This window comes from Nelumbo nucifera, chromosome 4 (assembly GCF_055504915.1).
Source record: "Nelumbo nucifera cultivar China Antique chromosome 4, China Antique-T2T, whole genome shotgun sequence".
NCBI lineage: Eukaryota > Viridiplantae > Streptophyta > Magnoliopsida > Proteales > Nelumbonaceae > Nelumbo > Nelumbo nucifera.
The window spans coordinates 14,703,305-14,722,355 of NC_142652.1; the positions used below are offsets into that span (position 1 = coordinate 14,703,305).

Genomic DNA, 19,051 nt, shown 5'->3' on the forward strand with positions numbered 1-19,051 from the left:
AGGGACGACAAGGATATGGTCTCTTCGAGCCTCGGTATACTGAAAAACTTGCAGTGGAATGGTAAGATTTGCTTATTTATCAAAAAAAGAAAAAAGGTAAGATTTACTTGTTTCATTTGATGAAGGGAAATTACACAATGAGGATTAATTTCAATATTATTGGCAATTTGGCATCTCCAACATCTGGAATGTATAGCTTACAAAATGGTTGTTCAAGTCTTCAAGATAGGGTCTCACAAATGGGAGATAATACCACAGGTCAGACAGGGTAAAGTAATGAATAAAAATGAAAAGTTGAAAATTCAAAACAAAAAAAAAGGTATGTGAATAATACATAGATTAAGGATGGAATAGTAATTTCCCTATATAAGTGAACAAAAAATTAAGAGAATAAAATAAGTTTCTTATAACCTAAATAATATAATAGCAAAAGCCATTACCACAAGTCCAGTAGACTTCAACTTATAAAATATGGAATTCATATAGACCTCTTTCCTACCTGTTGAGTAATATTACATCTTCCAAAAGATGGTTATATAAAACCAAAAAAATAAAAAAATAATAAAAAATAAACATTTCTTTTCAAACACTTCTTACAGCAAGAAAATGAGAAGAGCTTCTGAATATGGAATGGTTGATCAAATAGATATACACTACATTCTTTCCTTTTTCTCCTTAACAAAAGCTTAGTTACAATACTTAAGAAAGTTAATGCAAGCCCAAGTATATACTTTGCTGCACTAAGCAGACAATTAAACTATAAGACCTTTTATAGTAAGGGTAATTTATCAAAACAAAAATTTACAAAAGAATCAATTTAAGGCCATAGAATTTACAACAGTATGCTTGAATTTTAGCCATTATAAGGGCCAAGTTCTTTGCCTCTATGGTCATAATAAATTTGAGATTTCCCTTTTCCTCATCCAATTGATAATTCGAGATGCATCATCCAGTCTGTTTGCTCTTTCAAAAATGTTGGCACGTAGCAATAACAAGATGCAATTCTTTCCTATTAATGTTAGGGTCGGAATCAAACCTTTCAAGCAGTGAACTGACTGTCCTAAAATCCCCTCGTGTGCCACAAAGTCTTGGCATTTGGAAATGAATTTCATCTGAAACACAACCCTCATCCTGCAACTCCTTACAAAACAGCATCTACTTTATCCAACTACCGAAACTTCTCAACAAGCATTCAGTACAACTACAAGAGCAATTATATTAGAAGCTGGAAAATATCCAGCTACTCTCATTTTCTCAAACACCTCAACGGCATTTGCATGCTTTCTATTTCTTGAGAAGGGATCAATCATGCATTGAGAAACGGATTATCCTTAACCTACCCAGCATCATAAGCCTGATGAAAAACCCAGGTAACCTCTTCAATCCGACCATCTCCTGCAAGTACGGTAATAGCTGTCTCCCTAGGAATACTGTCTGGGCGTTTAGTTCGTGGAGCAAACGCTTGGCATGTCCCACTAAACCTGCTCTCTTGTAAGCCACAATCATTGTCTGGTAAAGGACCTGATCAATCTCCATTCCACTCCAGAGCTTCTCGGCTTTTGAAATAACACCGTTGCCCTATCCAATTTCCTTGCCTTTCCCCATATCGAGATAATTGTTGAGTATGTAACAAAATTTGGCTGAATCTCTCTAGGCCTCTACTTTGCATTTCTTGGACAAGGTTGGTGGATTTCTCGTGCTCTAGGGACTTCCCGTAAATCATAATTATTGTGGGTAAGTGACAACATTCTGCTCGATATCCTTGCTCTGCATCGAACGAAAAAGGAGAATAGCTTCACCAAAGAGCTCGGCTTCACGACCGTGACCTTCAAAAGGGTGTCATAGCTTACGGCATTAGGCTCAACTCCCATTTTCCTCATGCTCCAGAACAGGCGATAAGCTTCTTTAGCCATACCCAGCTGGTTATAATCCAACTTGCCCGAATAAGGTAAGTGAAAATAGAGCCTTGAAGCAACTAGTGCAGGTAACTACAATCAAACTACCCTAACTTTTATTAGTAGAAACTAGTTGGGACTTGGACCCATGCAATATACATTGCTTTATCAAGTGAAATTGAAGACGAATGATTACTATAACATTTCCAATTGAGATAAGTCAGTCCAAGTCCAAATCAAGCATTATTTTGGGTTATATCTAATCGGTCCAAGTATGGTTTTCATTCCTTATCAAAAAAAAAAATGTATAATTTTCATTCCAGTATCATACCCAATTGATTTTTTTTTTTTGTTTTTCTTCTAAATACCAACTTTTTTCTGTGATTTTTAGAAGTACTTGTTTATCCATTTTCATGTTCAAAAAAACGACATATTAACCGTCCGTTCTCACGTGCAAAAGTAGTGTGGTACCAAGGACCTCCTTGGCTTGAGGGCCTTGGGCCACGCTACACTTAGGAAGAATTGTGCAGGTGAACAGAGAAGAGAGAACTTGGCACTCTACACTAAAAAGTAATCCAAAAATAGAGACCTTGGTGATAAGACGAAGTTAATGTATTGGTGCGAGTAGGAGAAGGCCCTAAAAGAGCAAAGGAAAGACCAAAGGAAACATGGTTTGAATTAATTAAAAAAATGATCCAAGGTCTTGTAACTTGACACAAAACATGGCTCTTGAAAGGCAAAAATTGAGACAAGATTCATGATGTAGCTGATCCCAAATATTGGGATTAAGGCCGAGTTTAGTTGAGTTGAGTAGATGATATGACACTGTTACAACTGGAGAACAAATCAACAACCTAACTTGAGCTCACAATACAAGACCCAGTACAACCAACAATGAACAACAGAACTGCACCAGATTGTTGAATGGGACAACCAACCAACTCCCAGATGAAGGGGTTGGAGAAGTTCCAGGAGCTGTAGAATTTTCCTCCGAGCATGTGTAACCGCAGCGACTTGGACGAACAACTCTGTAAACCCCGCTGCTGGCTAATATGTAGACATCTTTTTTGTTATCCTCACCAAATGAGAATATGTAACCCAAAGCAGGCAAAGCGCTTCCTGATCCAGCAGTGCATTGGATTGGAGAGTCACGAGCACAATTGAAAGATATAAGGTGGGTAGTGAAGTTCCCACTGTTCTCTGGGGTCTCACTACCAGCCCACATATTACCAGCATATAGATCCGCATACAGATAACTGAAATTCAATTCAAGTTTAGGATGGTTAATAGGGAAATTTCAGTTTCTGTGCACAAATGAACTAGAAACTAAAGAAATGTCATTTTTCAAACAAGTTGAAACCAATCCTACTCACCTTCCATATATGCATGGATCAGTCATGGCCCTATAGAAGTAGCCACCAGTAATTGATGCAGATCCTACATTCTTATCTATAGCAGAGTGATCATATCCCATTACAGGGAAGATAGGAGTTATTGAATTCACAGACGTATTTCCTCCAGGAGATTTTGGAGGATTGTAAAGATAGGGGCCCTCATAAACACGCCATCCATAGTTTCCACCCTTTGTGATAATATCCACCTCTTCGTATCGATCCTGCAAGTAAATAAATATAAATTGAAATCCATTATACAGTAGCAAGAAAGATACATAGCAAAAGATAAAGAAATGTCAAAGACAACAAGAAAGAGATTCTCTCTACCTGGCCGACATCTGCACAGAGAAAGTATGAAGGCCTTTCTGAATCAAAACTGCAGCGCCAAGGATTTCTAAATCCCAGGGCCCAAATCTCAGGCTGCAACTCCTTGTCTTCAGAAAATGGATTATCTTTAGGGATGGAGTAATTTCCCCATAGTCCAAGGGCATCAATTTCCTTTGCACCTGGAAATAGATGGCAGGAATAAAAATAATGTTGATAAATGAAGTGCAAATGCTGAGTTAAACAATAAAATTGGCTGGTTGCTTAATCCCACTTTATGGAAAAATCATGAATTCGCATGCACACAAGACAAACAAACAAATACATTATACATAAACTCCAAACTAAACCATCAGAAGTAAGAAAGCATATTAATGGCATACAGATAGATAACACAGCAAATTTAGGGAAAGGAACTACAAGTTTATGGATCCTAACTAGAAGATTGACCAAACCACAAAAAAAAAGTAGGGGGTTTGTAAATCAACATTTGACCATCCTCGGGATCAATCAGGTCAATGGCTAATGACTAGCAGCAATATCAATATGAAAGATAAAATGATTATTGACCAAGGGGACAAAAGAAAGGTCATTTGGTACAATCTACAAGTAATTGTTTGCGTCTATATTGACATATGGCAGACAGTGTAAGTTGATGAACTAGTAGGAAACTAGGGGGAGACTGCAAAGACTGAGAAAAAGTAAAGAAATAAAAATAAAAAGTCCAAATGTAGCAATTAAAAAAAATATAAGTAAACAAATAAAGGTTTCCATACAGATCAGAAGATGGATTGGTGCAAAGTAATTGGAGATGCAATATCTGAAAAAAAAACAACAAATTCCAACACAATTATCAAAAAAGTAAGCTGTTACATGGAGACACAAAATCAAGAATACTTGAAATTATTTTGTTGAAAGGAATAGAGGGTAAACAGACATGGAACAATGTAGGGACGCTGCAGACACTGAGACTGAAATACATCTCTTAGTTTCTAGGAATCTCTAATTCATATCAAGTTATCTCCGTGCAAATTTATTCTCAGGCGAAGCAATTCATTACTAAAAAAGAACAAATAGAAAAAAGGTAAAGGCATGAAGGATAGGAGTTTCCAGTATCATGTAAGAATGGTAAAACACACAAACAAACAAGGATAAAGATGAAAAAGAATACTAAATAGCTTTCCTATTCCCACCCCCCCCCACACACACACAGAAACAAAAGAAAAGAACATCAAGGCAAAGGGAGCCATAAATGCTTCAGTTTTCCTTGTTTCCACACCCCACCCCCAAAGGAAAAGGGAAAAGAAACTACAACTAAGCGTACAATCCTTGGTTCCTACAGAGAGAGAAAAAAAAAAAAAAAAAAGAACAGAGGAGGAATTCAAAATTATAGCCCATTGTGGTTGGGGTACTTGTGGAGAACAGAAACAGAAGAAACATATAGAGAAGTTTCTTTATAACAGAACCCGAAATTACTCCACTCTGTTGAACACAGAATTTCCTATTTGGTTCTTCTTCCATGGAACAAAAAAATATAACCAATAACTCTGCGGGTATAAGTGGTATTTCTTTTTTTCTTGGGTATTAAGTGGCATTTCTGATTTGTTCCCTTCCATTTTGCATGGTTTCATGAAAAATGCTAACTAGCTTGTGGGTGGTAAAACTGGTGAAGGCTTGAGAATGGCCAATACAGCACTTACTGGAAAATCACAAAGTAGCACATATACTATGAGCATGGCCAATATAAATATAGGAATTACGACAAACAAGTAGCTTGACTAGGAATCTTAAATCAGAAATAAAAGCATGCAACCAAACTTAAAGGCAGCTTTCATGAAAGGTTATATTTGTGCAATTAAGATAAACTTGGCATTAGTGAGGAGTGATTTGGTAATATATTCAGTGCTATATATAGTTGTTGCTATTGTTGTTATTGTTTTCTCATCCTTCAAATACATATATCTTCAAGGTGAACTAGTAATGAAACGTCAAATCCAAGATGAATTAAGTGAAAAAAGTATAACCAAAGGATCCAATTTGCTAAGGAAACAAAGTATGATTTTGAGGACAGAAAATCACATTGACAGAGAAAGGAATATGCACAAAGCAGTAGATAATTCTGAGTTCTGACTAAAACAATCTTCCCCTAGACAGACAATTAGACAAGCTATTCTGCTTTAATACTCACTTGGTATATTATTTATGTCAAGCCTCATAATTTTTCCTAGCAAGGATTTCTTGTTTTGAGAAAAATTGTAAGGATCACCACTATTTCCTCCATCCCCCATCATAAAGTATAGATACCCATCTGCAGGTCCAAAGAGAATCTGCCCTGCATGATGAGATGTGAATGGCAGGCCCATTGTAAATATCCTTCTCACTTCTATTGGATTGGCCCTTGTTGCCTAGAAAAATATCATTCCATTAGAGTCCCAATGAGAAGTGCAACAAACATATACCAAGAGATGTATGTATACATACCAAGGAAACCTCGGATGCAGTACCATTAGCAGTATATTCTGAGATCACACTATGATACTGGCATGGAGAAGCCCCATTATCAGGACTAAGCTTCGAAGGATCACAGTTGGCATCTGAATTGCATGAACATCTTCCAGAGCATCCTGGCGTTTTAACCTTATCACAATTGAATGAGACAAAGAAGCGACCATTTTTTGTGAAGTCCGGATGAAATGCCAATCCCATTAGACCAAACTCAATATCGAAATGTACTTCGTCTGTTAGATCTAGAAAAGGATTTAATTCATCAATCCCTAATATTCCCCCAGTTTCCTCTTCAGGAACAGTTGCCAGCCATATTTTACCTTTCTGGTCAGCCAAGAAGATACGGTTGGACCCATCAGGATGAGCAACCATGTTAAGGTAAGATCCATTCCCAATTTTCTCAAGGCATACACCATTTGGAGGACTTAGAGTATCAGTATTATTTAGTGAAACAGGTTGACCATCAAAACACACTGATCCATCAGCAGAAGCTCCACCAAATGCATCACAAAAATCACTTTTTGACTTCCATAGGTTGGATAGTTTGGAAAAAGTTGAATTACCCGGTACTCCATCCCTACTTTCCAGTGAGGTGGTAAATGGGGAATTTAACACAGATATATTTTGGCATGTGTCCCAGACCTTTCCACAAAAATCATTCACTGCACTACTAGATTGGGATGCATTTGCTGAGATAGTAGATTTGCAAAGAACAGGAACTGACCGAGGCTCTGATTCAATTCTAAATAACTCTGCAGAGAACTGATCACATGTCTGCAAATCATGAAAATATGGATATGAGGAGACTAGGAGAAATTTAAACATATAAAAACAGACCCAACAATGATGTAAGCTTACAGTGCCAAGCATGCATATTAGGTTATCAATTGGATTGCAATCATGATGAAATCAAGTCATTTAACCAATAACAAGGGCAGAAACATGTATCCTGCCCAAAAAGATATGAGGTGTCCATTAAGCAACTAAAGAAAACCTGAAATAGTTTTAGCATGGTAGAAGTTTTGGCATGTGAGAAAAATGTGGATATCATATAGATAAGAAAATGGAGAACCTTTATTACATAGCATCCAACCATATTTGGTTTCAAAAACAAGAACCTAAATCCTTAACCATCTGAATACAATTTATCAAGAAGAAAAAAGAGTAGAGAAAAGTCAAACCATGAATCCCTATATCAGCCAAGGAAAAAGGATAGAGTTCTCAACCATTTTTTTCTCTATGCTCCTCAACTATTACAAGGCTTATGGGATGGTGTCACCATCTTTTAAAAAATAATTTGCATTATATCTATTAGAAGTATTTCTTATGTATTATAATGGTTACTGATAAAAAAAATATATTGTCAAATTTATCTAGTAAGCATATTAGCATAGTTGAAGCTTGATACAAGCAGATTTGTTTGATTTAGGATTTTAAATAAGACAAGGAAACTTCAAACTTTTACAGAGGGAAGGCTTAGGGAACATTTTGGAAGTAGTGGTGGTGGCTTATATATTTCTTATACGGGTCCATGACCCAATGCTGGTCTTGCCAAGCTGTAATTGCAAGATTAATATAAACCAGAAAAATAACAAAATAAAGAAAAGGAAGATGAAACAAAGACGAGCATTCCACTATGAAATAAGTGAAGAATACACCACAATTGACTTATTCATCCCCTTGCCCATACTCTTTCAAGCCTAATTGATTGCAATCAATGGCTTAAATAATCCTGATAGTTAACTATTTCAAAATTACAACCAGGTCTTTCCTTTTCCATAGGTACAAAAAGTTACCAACATCACAATTGTGCCCATGTATGTCCCCCAGAGTTCTCCCTAAAGGAAAACCCTAACTACAACCAAAAACAATTTTCTCTCTCTACAAGTCCTGGGTATCCCTGGTCTTGGGAGGGGTGAACTGAAAAGAGACCAAACCTTTGGTTTATATATTGATATTGAATGTTTTTATTATAACTGAAGTAAAGAATGATTAAATAAAACAGTAATCTGGAGATCTGGTTGTCCCAAAGAAGAGAGCTCTATTTCTTCTTTGGTCTCTACTTTTTTACCTTGAGTGGGATCATTACAGATGGGAATCAAGGACTCACGATTTAGACCTTGGAGATTCTCTTGAACCCAGTTCACTTGTGCATAGTTGGCCCTGCTCAAGATCATGTGTGGATTGCAGAAACTTAAACTCATTGAGGTGTAAGGAAGGAAATGGAAGATGACAACAGAACAAGGTAAGAGATTTAATGATTTTTGTCATCAATCAAGCAACAAACGTTCAAATGTCATACATGGATGGGCAGATCTAAGTTATAGAAAGTGGGATCAAGTCCTTAGAAGTGGAAATCTTAGGAGGGAAACATCAATAAAAAATCTTAGGAAGGGAAAAATCAACTTAAGTTCCAACTAGTCCCCTAGCAAAATGACCAGTGTGAAAATCAACAGAATCAGTCACCTCTATCTATATGAGAGTAGATTCATTAGAATTTCCAAGGTTTAAAAGGTGAAGATCCTTCAGCTGGATTTATAGGGCCGAGAAGCTCATGGATCATTGAAATGTGCCAAACGGTCAAAGTGTGATGAAGGCTACTGTTAAGATGTGCCGAATAGGGGTAGTTTAGTCTTCTTCTGTTTATTAAGTAACTTGCTTATGTGACAGTGTTATTAGAGTTACTCTGCCCCACCCTTCTTCTTCTCTTCTTCTCTTCTTCTTCTTCTTCTTCTTCTTCTCCTCTTCCTGTTCGGACTACTGTAGCAGCAGTCGAAACATGGTATCAGAGCCATGCTCCTGACCTACGTCAGTTGGTAAAGCACCTCAGCATTGTTCGTGACTCTTCACCTTCGTTTCTGGTCAGTCAATGGAGAGAACTGGTTCGCCCTAGGTCAGAAACATTACAGCTTGTCTCTCTGCTGCGCATAACCTTCTTCAACAAGGAAAGTGACTTCAGCAGTGAATGGTTGATTGATATTCTCAAAGGAAGGTCGGTTCTCTCTTCTTCTATTGTTACTTATATTTCTGGGTAGAAACCCTACAAGAAGCTGTTAGTATTGATTAGAACCTAGAGAACTAGGTTCATAGTTGCCCTAGGAAGGGCTGTGTGTGCAGTAGCCGAATGGTGTAGGGCTGCTGTAAGTTGTTGAATGGTGTAGGGCTGCTGTAAGTTGTTAAGTGGTGTTAGGGCTGCTGTAAGTGGCCGAGTGGTGTAAGGTAGAATGCAGTGACCTTGCCGAACTCCTTGTGGTTGTGTAATGCCCTCTTAAGTGTGTTAAACAAGTCTGAACTGGGCGCAGCAAATTTGACTGTGTTGTGGTGCTTGTGATGCACAATTTGTTTTGAGTGGTTGTAAGAGGGCCTACTTGTGATTAGTGATTGGTAAACTAATGCTTATGTGGGACGTAAGTGTGTGAAGTCAGCAGTAGTGTGAATAAGAACAAGTGTGTGCTTCCACTGTTGTGTTTAGAGGCTGCAATAGGTGCTGAAATATCAAACTGTGAACAACATCAATCAGCTTGTAGCTGAGAAGTAAAATTAGAGGCAACTGTGAAAGAGTACAATGGCAGCAATAGGAGATGGCTACAATGATTAGAAACCTAGTGTAGTAATTTCCTCCGACTACCTAGGGGTACAAATGACCTCAATTAAGCTAAATGGGGAGAACTATGTTCCATGGGCTAAATCAGTGGAAGTTTTTCTCAAGGCAAAGAAGAAAGTAAAGCATGTGAGAGATGAGAAGCCACCAGTTGACTCTCCAGGGTTTGATGATTGGGAACAAGAACATGCTCAAATCATGACTTGGCTGTGGAATAGTATGGAACCCAAAATCAATGCCAACTTCATGTTCCTTGATACGGCTAAGGATATATGGGAGCATGCTAAGAAGCTATATTCTGGACAAGATAACACAACAAGAGTATATCAGCTGTATCAGGAGTACTTTGATTTACAACAAGGAACCAAAACACTAGAAGAGTACTATGTCTGCATGAAGAATATAAGGAATGAACTCAATGTCTATCATCCCCTTACTCCAGATATTCAAGTTCAGCAACAACAAAGGGAGCAGCTAGATGTTACAAGATTTTTAGTGAGGCTGAAGTCGGAATATGAACTAGTTAGAGCTCAAATATTGGGGGGCTCTACTCTTCCTACACTTGAGGAAGTATTCTCAAGACTTCGTAGAATTTCTTTGGGACAGACAGAGAACCCCACACAGTCTGATAGATCAGCACTTGTGACAGCTAGAGGTGGTGGACATAGTACAAGAGGGGGAGGTCATCCCAGAGGGGGTCGTGGCAATTCCTTGATTGGTCGGGGTGGCCGTGACTCAGGGAGAGGCCGTGGCAGAGGAAAAAATAACTCTACAAGGAAGTGTACTCATTGTGGTAGGGAAGGACACACAGTGAATTTCTGTTATGACCTACATGGCCCTCCCTCTAAATGGGCTAATCATGCTGTACCAGGCGAGGTTGCTATTAGTGATAGTAAACTGGCAGACCGAACGCCTCCCACATCTACATCTACTTCTGGGAGGGAGATGGTGAGTGTTCCGCGTGATGACTATGAACGATTCCTTCAAACTACTTCACAGCATACCACTGCCACATATGCCCAATCAGGTATTGCTTGCATGTCATCTAAAACTCCTTCCTGGATTATTGACTCTGGAGCCTCAGATCATATGACCGGGACTCCAGGTGTGTTCTCTTCTCTTTCTGAAACCTCCACATCACAAACTGTTACACTTGCCAATGGGTCCTCATCTCCCATCTGTGGTGTTGGTAATGTTGACATGGCTTTTGTCCCCTTATCATCTGTTTTATATGTACCTAAGTTTCCATTCAATCTTATGTCTGTTAGTAAAATAACCAAAACTCTTAACTGTTCTATTACCTTCTTTCCTTCCACTTGTGTTTTTCAAGATCTCAAGACGGGGAAGAAGATTGGTGGGGGGCATGAAGCTGGTGGAGTGTATTACCTTGATGGTGGTGGATCTTCAATTGCACTTCAGACTTCCCTTACTCCTCTACAATGGCATTGCCGACTGAGACATCCATCTCTCAAGGTTCTCAAGATGTTGGTTCCATCGTTGAGTCAGTTGTCAGTTTTACAATGTGAGTCAAGTCAGTTTGGTAAACACCGTCATGTGTCCTTCAGTCCAAGAGTTGAGAGTCGTATGTTGAATCATTTTTCTTTGGTTCATTCAGATGTTTGGGGTCCAATCAAAATAGAGTCTTATAATGGGTACAAGTATTTTGTCTCATTTATTGATGATTGTTCAAGAATGACATGGATTTACTTAATGAAAGAAAGAAGTGAATTATTTTCCATTTTTCAAAAATTCCATGCTGAAATACGCACACAATTTGGTGTTCCAATCAAAGTTCTCCGTTCAGATAATGGTCGTGAATACTTTCTTACTTCATTTCAACAGTATTTAGAACAGCATGGCATTATTCATCAGACCTCGTGTGCTTTCACCCCTTAACAAAATGGGGTGGCTGAACAGAAGAATCGTCATCTTCTTGAAATTGCTCGGTCTATGCTTCACCACATGAATGTTCCTAAACGGTTTTGGAGTGATGTTGTACTCACTGCATGTTTTCTCATTAATCGGATGCCCTCCTTTATTCTTCATGGTCGGTCCCCCTTCTCCATCTTGTTTCCCACTTTATCTCCGTTTCCATTAACTCATCGTGTCTTTGGTTGTGTATGCTTTGTTCATAATCTGAGTCCCGGAATAGACAAGCTAGATGCACGCTCAATTAAATGTGTCTTCCTTGGCTACTCTCGGACTCAAAAAGGGTACAAGTGTTATAATCCCATTGCCGGAATGTGCTATGTCTGCCCTGATGTCACCTTTTTTGAGTCTGTCCCCTTCTTCTCCAGTCATGAAGCACCCTTGTTCTCACCCTTACCTCCTCTTCCTCTTCCTCTTCCTGTCAGTGATTCAGTTCCAGAGGTTGTTGTTGGAGTAGACTCATCTCCTCATCCAGTGCAGGCCACCACTGAACGACCACCGATCCGACAAGTGTATACATGTTGAACGACACCGGCCCCTCCTCCTGCTTCTACCTCATCTGCGGATCCTCTCATGGCTCCTATTGCTGAACTTTTAGACCTTGACCTACCCATTGCCTTACGGAAAGGTAAACGTAGTTCTACACTCCATCCCATTTCCAATTTTGTTTCATTATCTCGTCTTTCTACCTCACATCGCCAGTTTGTTTCATTTTTGTCTTCTATTTCCATACCTAACAATGTTCAAGAAGCTCTTAGTTCACCTGGATGGCGGTTGGCAATGGAGGAGGAACTTTCTGCTCTTCAACATACTCAAACGTGGGAACTTACTACTCTCCCACCTGGTAAGCATGTTGTGGGCTGTAAATGGGTGTATACTATGAAATACTTGCCAGATAGTAGTGTGGAGCGTCTGAAGGCCAGACTTGTCGCTAAAGGTTACTCACAGTTGTATGGTGTGGACTACATGGAGACATTCTCTTCGATGGCTAAAATTGGTTCCGTTCGTGTCCTAATTTCCTTGGCAGTTATGTATGATTGGCCTCTCCTTCAACTTGACATAAAGAATGCCTTCCTCCATTGTGATCTAGTGGAGGAGGTATATATGGAGCAACCACCTAGGTTTGTTGCTCAGGGGGAGGGTGGTAAGGTGTGCAAGTTGAAGAAAGCAATTTATGGGTTGAAGCAATCTCCACGTGCTTGGTTTGGGAAGTTCAGCGAAGTGGTGAAGAGTTTTGGAATGAAGCAATGCCAGGTTGATCACTCAGTGTTCAGCTATGACTCAGAAGCTGGGAAGATTTTATTAGTGGTCTATGTGGATGATATTGTCATCACTGGTAGAGATAAATTGGGGATTGGCAAACTAAAGGTATTTCTGCAAAATCATTTTCAAACAAAGGACCTTGGAACATTAAAGTATTTCTTGGGAATAGAGGTTGCCAGGTCAAAACAAGGTGTGAATCTGTGCCAAAGGAAATATGTCCTTGATCTATTGGAAGAAACAGGACTGTTAGGTGCAAAACCAGCTGAGACCCCTATGGAACCAAATGTTAAGTTGAGCAGTGATACAGGATAAGTATTTGAAGATCCTAGAAGGTATAGACGACTAGTGGGAAAGCTGAACTATCTGACTATCACGAGACCCGACATCTCCTTTGCAGTCAGTGTGGTGAGCCAATTCATGCAGAACCCTCGTATACCTCACTGGGATGCAGTCCTTAGAATTGTGAGGTATCTGAAAGGAGCTCCAGGCCGTGGGCTATTGTATAAACCAGGAGGAAAACTTGAAGTAGTTGGGTATACAGATGCAGACTGGGCAGGCTCAGTGAGTGACAAAAGATCTACTACAGGCTATTGCACATTTCTGGGAGGAAATCTTGTGACATGGAAGAGTAAAAAGTAGATGGTTGTGGCCAGAAGCAGTGTTGAAGCCGAATATAGGGCCATGGCTCACACTACCTGTGAATTAGTGTGGCTGAGGAATCTCCTACAAGAAATTGGGTTTCACATGGACAAACCTACGAGATTGTACTGTGACAACCAAGCTGCACTCCATATCTCATCCAATCCTGTCTTTCATGAGAGAACAAAGCACATCGAGGTTGATTGCCACTTTGTGAGAGAGAAGGTTCTTGCGGGAGAGATAAATACAGAACATGTGGGCTCCAATGACCAGTGGGCAGATTTGTTTACAAAAGCTCTAAGCTCAGGGAAAGTGAACTATCTATGTAACAAGCTGGGATTATATGACATATATTCTCCAGCTTGAGGGGGAGTGTTAAGATGTACCGAATAGGGGTAGTTTAGTCTTCTTCTGTTTATTAAGTAACTTGCTTATGTGGTAGTGTTATTAGAGTTACTCTGCCCCACACTTAAGTAAGGGCATTTCTGTCTTTGTAAACATTATTAGAATCTAATATAGATTAAGGGGGTCAACTGGATGGATTAACCATCAGATTTTCGACAGACCCTTCTTCTTCTCTTCTTCTTCTTCTTCTTCCTGTTCGGACTACTGTAGCAGCAGTCGAAACAGCTACATTCCATCCACGGGTGATGCCATTCAACAATGTCGTTGGATACAGACTAATGCCAGAGAGCTGCCTTGACTTTTTTTTTTTTTGTGTGTGTGTGTGTGAGGCACTCGGGCTTATTGAGTCAGACTGAAGTATTACAAGAGTATCAAATAAAGTTTGAAATGAACTCTAGTCATATTCTAGGTGTGCCAGATTAATTTCTTGTTAGTAGTTATGTAAGTGGACTCAAGAATAAAATCAATTCTATGTCAGAAGTCATTAGCCCAGAACCCTGTACAAATTTCTTTGGCATGGATATTCAATAACATGTAGACCTAATTGTTCTAGCTATCAAATTCTGAGTTATAGATAGTGAATTCCTTGTCTGCTACTCAGGTTTCTGGTTCCAATGCAAGGGTTCAAAGTAAATGCTTCCAGAAATGGTGAATCAATGAGAATGGAAGTTGCTAAAGTTGCAATGAAAATTTTGCATTGGTCATCACTGCACGGCACAGAAATTCCTTCTGATAAATGGCAATGGCAGAGGAGATGATAAAAGGGTCACCGGTCGAACCATAAAACTAATAAAACCAAATTGAGTGAGCAAAAATCTTTACAATTATCAAGCTCAATGACAAGGCTGATAAAGGGGGAAGTAATGTAATGGTTGCTAAAATGAAATATATATTGTCATATTTAGTTACTAGATAGTCAACGAGTTAGTATTTATCTAATAGATTTGTATGGTAGATTATCTTTTTAAGTTTGACATTTAGTTAACTAGGAAATTTCATACTTTTATATTGTTACCTCTGGCTGCATTTGGAATCGGTGTAAAAGTACACCGATGACTTTTTACACTGAACCGTGATTAGTGACCGTTGTATTTTTGAAAAGTGTGATGCAACCGGTGTAAAGTTTTACATCGATTTTATTGATGTAGTATTTACATCGATAATCGATGTAAAACTTTACATTTGATGACGTTTTGCAATGATTCACGACGTAAAACTCCACTCCATCCAAACGCACGCAAAACTGAACCGGAGTGAAGCATGATTACACACTCCCTCCAAACGCCAACAAAATTGAACCGGTGTAAATGTTTACATCGTTCTTGATTTACACCGATTCCAAACGCAGCCTATGGAAAACTTAGAGAACACTTAGGAAGTATTGGACAGTGATATATATGTAAAGTATTTTTACCGTAATCAGGGTGAAGAATAATTAAAATAAACTTGGAGGTAGAATTGCCTCAAAATCAAACTCTTTATCTATTTCTTCTCCTTTTCATTTTATATAGGTGGGATTATTAAATGTAGTTGACCTCATAGGCCAATGAGGTTGCATCATACAACTTTAGGTGATAAATTAGCTACTCCTTTGAAATCAAAAGTTCTAAAAAGAACAATATGGCAAGAAAAATCTGGCCCATACAGTGAAAAGAGATTTGATACTTCATTCTCATATAGAAAACCTTTTTTTTTTAATCTGAAATAGAAAATCAGGCCTTAGAAAGAACAGGTTCCATTGGCCGCCCACAATTCTTTATGGTCACTGAAGCATCATTGCCAACAACTACAAGATCATTTATAATGACAATACCTGTGTGTTTGATGAACAAATTCTACTTGAATTCTAAGACAGATTGTTTTTCCTTTTCCTTTTCTCTATCTTTATCATTCTTTTAGTGTGTGTGTGTGTGTGTGAGTGAGAGGGGATGGCCCCTGACCTCATATTCAATTCAAAACTGAGAAGTTACTACAGGCTAGACGCGCACCTACAGGTTTCTCTACCTATTGGATAATATGCTCTGTAAAGGAGTTCCAGTCATGTTTCACAAAAAAGGCCAGTGCTAATGCTGACTCACCTAAAGCCTAGAAAGTTTCTCTCTTTTTCTTTTTAGGAGTTAGCATTAAAACTGGTAATGTGAAACCGACTAAACGGCAAACACCAAAAAAAGACTAAAACAGATATTGACAATAACTCACTTTCAATTTTTCATCAGAAAACAATAAATAATACATCTATTACTAGGAATGCTCACCGTGAATTTCAATTACAAACAAATATCATAGACTGATCAAAGTCAAAACAAGGTAAACTGACTGGAGATACTGTATTTTAATGTGAGGCCCAAGAAATAGCATGACGTTGTGCTGCTACCAGTGAAATCAATGTAAATTTGAAACTTAGATGTTGATACAGTCCCAAACTTATATGGTAATGAAGGTTTACCGCACAGAGAATCGATTTCAGAAGAGAAGCACAGGCAGGATCCGAGACGTTCATGGCCTCAAATTGTTTCTGCAGCTGCAGATCTTTCGTAGAGTTGCAGCAGACGCTTCCATTGTATGGACAGAATGCCAGAGGCGTCTTCAGAGTAACAGGTGCCCCTATTCCAGGAAACAGAAATGGACATCGTTATAAGAATTGCAAATTAAGTATATTAAATAAGGAAGAGGAACAGTACAAGATCATGTGTGTACGTGTGGAGAGAGAGAGAGAGAGAGACCCACTTGAATCAGTGCATAAGGGAGACGAAGACGAAGTATCAGGAAGCAGCAGCAAGTGAGCAAACAGGAGAAAAATGGCAAGAACACCACCCATCTGTCTGCAGTCCGCACAGTCAAAGAGAAACAGCAAGAACGAGAATCCCCCCTTCTGCCTTCCTCAACTTCAATAGGGATTTAAGAAGCTTAAAAAAAATGCATTGTTTATAAAATTGACCGCCAACCACAAGAGAAGCTTAATGCAAGGAAAACACCTTCTGGGTTGTGAATACCTCTGCAGATTGATTAACGACTACCCACCAATCTCTCCCAGCCCCTCTGTCTCCCTCTCTCTGATAATCTTAAAATTTCACATGTATATATTGTTTGTCTTTCTTTCAACTCCACAGCTGGAACCGACTGCGGCTTCTGTGTGGACAACACCACAAAACAATGCAAGGGTGGGCAGTTTTTTACTATTTTTATTATTGAAAGGCCGAACTCGACAGTCGGCATGGTTGACTTGCGGAAGTTTCAAAAGAGAGGGAGCCTTATTTCAATGTTTTAAGGGGCGTAATTTAATGGGAATGGAGTAGGAAGCCGTGAAGTTGAAAAAGAAAAGGCATTAACAAATATAAATATATAAAAGCTGAATTTGAATTCTGGGTAGAGTTTCGTCTTGCCCAAATTAATTTTTTCAGCTGCTAATGGTTGGGAAGAACTCGTGGGTCCTGATCATGGTTGAGTTGAGACTTGGGAAGAAGGAATACACGTTCAGACGTGAATTGACTTTGACGGATGATTGGATGGGTAGACTCATTCCGGATTTCGTAATGGTTAAACCTAAGATTTAAGAACAATTTTCAAAGGTAAAGCAAATGAATATTTGACCTACGAATATCATCATCTTCTCCCTCACAAAGAGAAAAGAAACAAAAATATTAGAAAAGGGGGATTTTCTTTTTGGGTACAGAAAGTACACTTGGATTTTAACTGAAAAATTAGCTTTTTATTCATGTTTTGAGTTTTGACCAGCTGAACCAGTTGACATCTTGTGGTTTGGTTTCTTCTGGTAAGAACTAAGGATTGCTGCTTACCACCTACGATTGACGATTATTGACGACACTTGCAAAGATAGAGTAAAAGCTTTCTTCTCTGGATCGCCAGCCACGGCCCACAAACCATTTATGGCAAAGGCGCCGAAATACGATGACGATGGCTGATTGCTTATTACTCTTTCGACCTTTCTTTTTCTTGATTTTACGGTAACATGGACTAGTAAAGGGGGTAAATTACAAATACCCCTCTGGTATGGGGTAAGTGACAATTAAACTCTGAACTTTCATAGTTTCATTTGCGACAAAGACCCTTGAGTTCTACTATGGGACATAAATAATTTTCCCCTGAACTTTGCTTTACGACAGATACCCCTCTGATAGAGTTTGGTCAGTTAACTTTTAAAAGATTTTTATTCAGTTATTTTAATGTTTTTAAATTTTCAATATATCCTTTTTCTTACTTATTTGAATGATTTATGATTCGATTGGTTTTCTAAATATAATATTGAAATCCTCTCAGTTGCTCTAATAGATTCTTGTAGATTTTTGGTTGGATTCAATATTTAAATGAAATGTCAGTGGTACTTTTTTGATAGATGTGTATTTATGGTTTTGTTTGGATTTTCTTAATTTATTGGAAAAATGAGTAGATAACATTTATATTTTAATATGAAGATAAATTTTCATGCCAGTGAAATGAAACAAAAATTTTAAAGAAACTTGTTTTTCTATGTCAATAAAATGATTCTTGTTATTTTAATTGGCTTCCTTCGGAGAAAATGGAGATATTTTTGGATCAATTAGGGTTTAAGAGAAAAGGGCAAGGAAAAAATAGAGAAAGTTTGGGTGAATATTTTGGTAATTTAATGTATTCGGTCAGCTAATTTATCTGTCAAGAGGTATTTGTTTAAAAGTAAAAGTTCTGAAGGGTCTTTGTGGTAAAAGAAAGTTTGGAGGGGTAATTATCATTTCCCATAATGGAAGGGTCTTTGTAATTTAAATATGACTTTGAAGTTGTGAATTTATTGGCTACCCTTTTCGTAGTAACATATTCTTGTCCAGCAATTCTCAATTACTCCAGCTTCAAGTTTAAATTATTGATCATGTGGATATGAGCATTTTAAATTTTTTACTTTACATTTCATTCCTTTCCTAAGTTATTTATCCAAGTAAAATTTACTGGGTAATTGTATTTATCTACATTCTTTTCAAATTATGCAAGTTTTCTCTATCATCATAGGAATTGGTACATATAGTGTGGATTGTTGCCATTTTGAATGTTTATAACTCTACAGTAGAAATCAGAATTCTGCATTGAGCCTATCTGTACTTTTCCGA

General features: G+C 38.3%; 1 protein-coding gene and 1 pseudogene across 1 annotated transcript; both read right to left on the reverse strand.

Annotated features, from left to right (window-relative positions):
• Positions 1–746: 746 nt before the first annotated feature.
• On the reverse strand, positions 747–2,304 carry LOC148792036 (uncharacterized; annotated as a pseudogene).
• A 237-nt stretch (positions 2,305–2,541) lies between these two features.
• Positions 2,542–17,812, reverse strand: LOC104608037 (HIPL1 protein). The gene is made up of 7 exons (XM_088903319.1): positions 16,683–17,812; positions 16,402–16,559; positions 6,095–6,892; positions 5,802–6,018; positions 3,617–3,795; positions 3,269–3,510; positions 2,542–3,151 (listed from the first exon to the last, which is right to left on the reverse strand). Exons 1-7 carry the CDS (start codon positions 16,771–16,773, stop codon positions 2,761–2,763), a joined length of 2,076 nt encoding a protein of 691 aa, XP_088759445.1. The 5' UTR covers positions 16,774–17,812; the 3' UTR covers positions 2,542–2,760.
• Between the last annotated feature and the right edge of the window lie 1,239 nt (positions 17,813–19,051).